Source organism: Camellia sinensis, chromosome 8 (assembly GCF_055761805.1).
Source record: "Camellia sinensis isolate YWXY chromosome 8, ASM5576180v1, whole genome shotgun sequence".
Taxonomy (NCBI): Eukaryota; Viridiplantae; Streptophyta; class Magnoliopsida; order Ericales; family Theaceae; genus Camellia; species Camellia sinensis.
This window is the reverse complement of record NC_138968.1, coordinates 98,370,405-98,374,922: the sequence shown is the minus strand read 5'-3', so window position 1 is coordinate 98,374,922 and position 4,518 is coordinate 98,370,405. Positions and strand designations below refer to the sequence as shown.

Below are 4,518 nucleotides of genomic sequence, written 5' to 3'. Positions count from 1 at the left end.
TTTCTCCCTTTTACTTACCTGCTTTCAATGGTTAGTTTTAGGGCACGTTTCAATTAGCATACTTATGATAGCATGTTTGCATCATTCATCTATATTGCATGCACCGGGCTCGGCGCATCATGCTAACTGCATTGTATTTCAATTCCAAGTTGAATACATGTATTGGATTGTCGCACCTCATATGCCATTCTTAGGATAGCCGAGCCTATCTTAGTTGCATTTTGCATGCGTTGCATTAGCCATCTTAACATGAAGTAGGATCATGCATGATTACTAACTGGTTTCTTGTTTTGGCTCGGAGTACACTATAAGTGTTTATGCTTTAGCATCTCGCATGAGTGTGAATGTCAACATGACAACATGCTTTCCATGAGGCTAATTGCGTAGGTTATATAACTGCCTGAATGCCTGTGGGTGAAGGTTGGATTGCTTGAATTGGGATAATTCATTGAAATCCGTGTTTTAGCCTACTTACGAGTAGCAAACTTCAAATCATTTTCCAAACAAACAGATATGCGATGCTTTGTTCCAAATTAGGCGATCTAGTCTATACTTGTTTTGCTGCGCGCATCACATGGTAATTCTAGCTAATTAATCGGAATAAGAACACATGTGTTTTCAAAAACGAGATATCATGTTTAGTAGTGGCCGATCTTTGATCGGGCGAGCGGGGGTGCTCATAGCTGACCTTCCCCAATCGTACCCAAGTTCTTGAGCCGAGGCAACTTTGGTGATGACGGACATGTGGCCTTAGGCAACGAGTCAGGGTTTGATGACATTGATCAGTACTTAGATGGTTTTGGCATTTTACCCTCAAGGACTCGATATTGATCTCCACAGGTAGCACTGCATCATGCCCATATACTAAGGCATAAGAAGTAACTCATGTACTTGATCTCTAGGAAGTCCTATAGGCCTACAACACATCTAACAAGTTGTGCCAATCCCTATAATTGTCCTCCTCAACCATTTGTATCCCTTTCTTCAAGGACTTGTTAGATGACTTTGCCTGACCATTTGCTTGTGCATAATAGGGGGTAGAATTAACAAGGCTAATTCCATATTCTGCTGCAAAAGCCTATACTAGTTTTCCATCAAATATAGTCCCATTGTCCACAGTTATGGTCTGTGGAACACCAAACCTATAGATTAACTCCTTGATAAAATCAATTACCTCTGTTTGATTTATAGTCTTATAAGGCTTAGCTTCAACCCACTTAGTAAAGTAGTCTGTGGCCACTAAATTGAAACAATGTTGCATCGAAGAATGTGGGTAAATTTTCCTTGTCATGTCCATTACCCACTATCTAAATGGCCAAGGCTTCACCACTACATGTAGATCAGTTATTGGGACATGCCTTATCACGCCATGCTTCTGACATGCCTGGCTGCCCTTCGCATATTCTATGCAATCCTTGAGGATAGTTGTCTAATGATAGGAATGCCTTCGAAGCAACCACCTCATCTTAACGCCCGGTTGGTGTGCACCACAAATAGCTTCATGCACCTCAGCCATGGCAGTCAATGCCTCTTTTGGTCCTAGGCACTCTAACAGCAAACCATCTGCTCCTCTTTTATAAAGAGCATTATTATACACTATGAATTGCATTGACTTTAGTTTAAGCTTCCTACTGGCCTTCAAAGAAGGACTAGTTAAATACTGAATGATTGGATGTCTCCAATCATGTTCTTCCAAGTCATTTTGATTAGCTTCTACCAATACTCCTCGCTTTACTAAAGGTGGTACTAGCTTTTGATATGTTGCTTGACCCATATCTACTTGGGTGCAATCCCTTCTTTTGAAATTCGAAGCCTTCTGAGCCACATCATTGGCCTTGTGATTCATGAATCTTGGGATATAAGTTACATTTGCCACTTGGAATTGGCAGAGCAAATGTGTAGTAACAACATAATATGGTAAAAGACTTGTACTTTTACCTTTAAAGACTCCCTTTACCTGATTAATTACCAATTGAGAATCTCCAAATATGTCAACTACATGGGCTTATAAACCATTAAGTATCTCAAGTCCCAAAACCAAAGCTTCATACTCAGCTTGATTATTGGAACAAGTGGTCTCATCAATCCTGTAACCATGCATCGTTCCTACCCCTTGTGGTAACTTAATTACAACACCAACTCCCACTAGGCCATTAGCTTTTGATCCATCAAACCACATTTGCCATGCTTCTAGATCATCTATGTCAAGTTCTATTATTTCTTGATTTTCTATTTGACATGGATGATCGGCTATGAAGTTAGCCAATACCTGACCTTTTACTGGCCTTTGGGAGACATATTCCAAATGAAATTTTGACAAAGCTAGAATTCGTTTGCCAATCTCACTCTCAATATAGGTCTAGATAACATATATTTAACCAAATCTGTGGTCTCAATTACCAAGACAATAGTAGGAAAAAGATAATATCTTAATTTTATTTCTACAAAGTACAAGGCTAAACACAACTTTTCTACAGCTGAGTATTTACATTCACAAGAGTTTAAAAACCTACTAAGGTAATAGACTGCTTGCTCCCTGCCTTCTTCATTGTCTTGGGCCAAGAAGACTCCCAATGACTCTTCAACTTAGCAATGTATAACTTTAAGGGTTTGTCCTTCCTTGGTGGCATCAGTCCTGGAGGCTTAGCCAAATAGGCTTTTATTCCCTCGGAAGCAGCTTGATGTTCTGCTGTCTACTTAAATTCTTCTTCATTTTTTAACTTCAGCAAAGAAGAAAAAACTTAGTTTTCCCTACAGTATTTTTTTTTTGGGTGGATAAGTCATAAAATAAAAGACAAAAAACTTACACCACTACAGGGGGCATACCCCAGGCCCTAGCCAAGCACTATACAAGAAGCAGGACCAAGAACTAAAATAAACAAAACAAAGCCGCAAAAGCCTAATCCAAACTTCCCAGCAGTATTAGAAATAAACCTTCGAAGGAAGTTAACCTGACCAAGAAATTTTTGCAATTCTTTCTTACTTGATAGAGGTTTAGCTTCAATGATGGCTTTAGCTTTGTTTTGATCAATCTATATTCCTTTCTTGTGCACTATCTGTAACAACCCGACCCTTCTACAGCTTTAATTATATGTGTGATTATATGCTTAATGAGAAATTTCATATGAAATTGTGTTTAATTGTGTTAGTTATATGCTTATGACATTATATCTGTCAGTTATTAGAAAAACCTGTTAAAATTGAGACATTTGAATTAGAAATCGGAAGCCTTAGAGGCGCGATAACCCGAAATTGACTATACAGTTATGATCAACATGATTTTTGGTCAGAATATGAAGTTTTGTACAAATTTGATTCGTAACAAATTACATTGAGCTAATTGGGCTAACCTTAGTTAACCTCAACTTGTGGGCTCAAATATAAGCCTTAGTTAGAGATATATATGAGTCCATGAATTAGAGACAACTAAGGCAAAAACTATCTCCTGGATATATATATATATATAGAGAGAGAGAGAGAGAATAAGAGAAAGAAAGAAAGAGAAAGAGAAAATCAACTAAGATCTTGAAGAAGTTTGAAGAGATTCAAAATTAAAGTTCAAGGTGAGGATAAATCAACTCCAATATCCTAAATCCTTCCTCAATTGATGAGATTTAAGTTATAAAATGAAGGTTTGCACATATGAGAGTTAGGGTTTGACATCATAAGTTTGTTTGAATAAACATTCATATTGTTCTCTTTAGTTGGAGAGTTGATTCATGTATTGTGAGTCTTATTTGAAAGGAATCATCTTTTAATCTCTCATTTTTTACATACTTTGACTTCTATATGAATATACATGTTAGTATCTAGGTTGATTAACCATCAAGAGATGAAGGAATGGAAAGACGTGAGTATTTGAAATGTATAGGTTTCATTAAAATGAGTTATGAACTCTTTAAGCTTGAAATCCATGTTTATTATGTTTATATATTATGATATTGAAAAGAACTTGCTTGTATTTCATCATGGAAATATGTTTGGCAAGCCTAATTTTGATGGAGTTATGAACTGCCCAAAAACAGAACTAGAACCGCACATGTGGGGTTCATGGTCTCACTTGCGGAAAACAAGGGAGAAGAACTGAACTACACTGCAATAAAAGCACATGCGGCCCGCATGTGCGGCGCACCTACCTGCACGTGCGATGGGGACTTCCGCATGTGCGGCTAAAGTTGGAAAATTCTGTTGCTTTCTTTCGCTCTTTTCAACCCTCAAAATGTGTTAATATGTCCATTGGATGTTTCTATAATGCATTTAATTACATGGAACTTAGCAAATCGAACATTTGATAAATAAGAGGAAACTAAAGAGAAGTGATATACTTACAAGTTGCGTGCTATGTGTAGGGCACAGACAGAAGGGGACCATTGTTCATCCGCATCACAGTAAGTGATAGTAGTATAATGACATATTCCGTTCACGTATCGTATTCATATATGTTATTCAATACTTAATTCACTCCTTTAGTTAATAACTTATGTTAGATGAGTGATGTTTTATAGAGTAATTGGAATG

At 37.4% G+C, this 4,518-nt stretch overlaps 1 protein-coding gene across 1 annotated transcript; it reads right to left on the bottom strand.

The window, feature by feature from the left end:
• Window positions 1–1,429: 1,429 nt before the first annotated feature.
• Window positions 1,430–4,163, bottom strand: LOC145797907 (uncharacterized). The gene is made up of 3 exons (XM_082885346.1): window positions 4,137–4,163; window positions 2,039–2,359; window positions 1,430–1,957 (listed from the first exon to the last, which is right to left on the bottom strand). The coding sequence occupies exons 1-3, from the start codon at window positions 4,161–4,163 to the stop codon at window positions 1,430–1,432; spliced, it is 876 nt and encodes a 291-aa protein (XP_082741472.1).
• Between the last annotated feature and the right edge of the window lie 355 nt (window positions 4,164–4,518).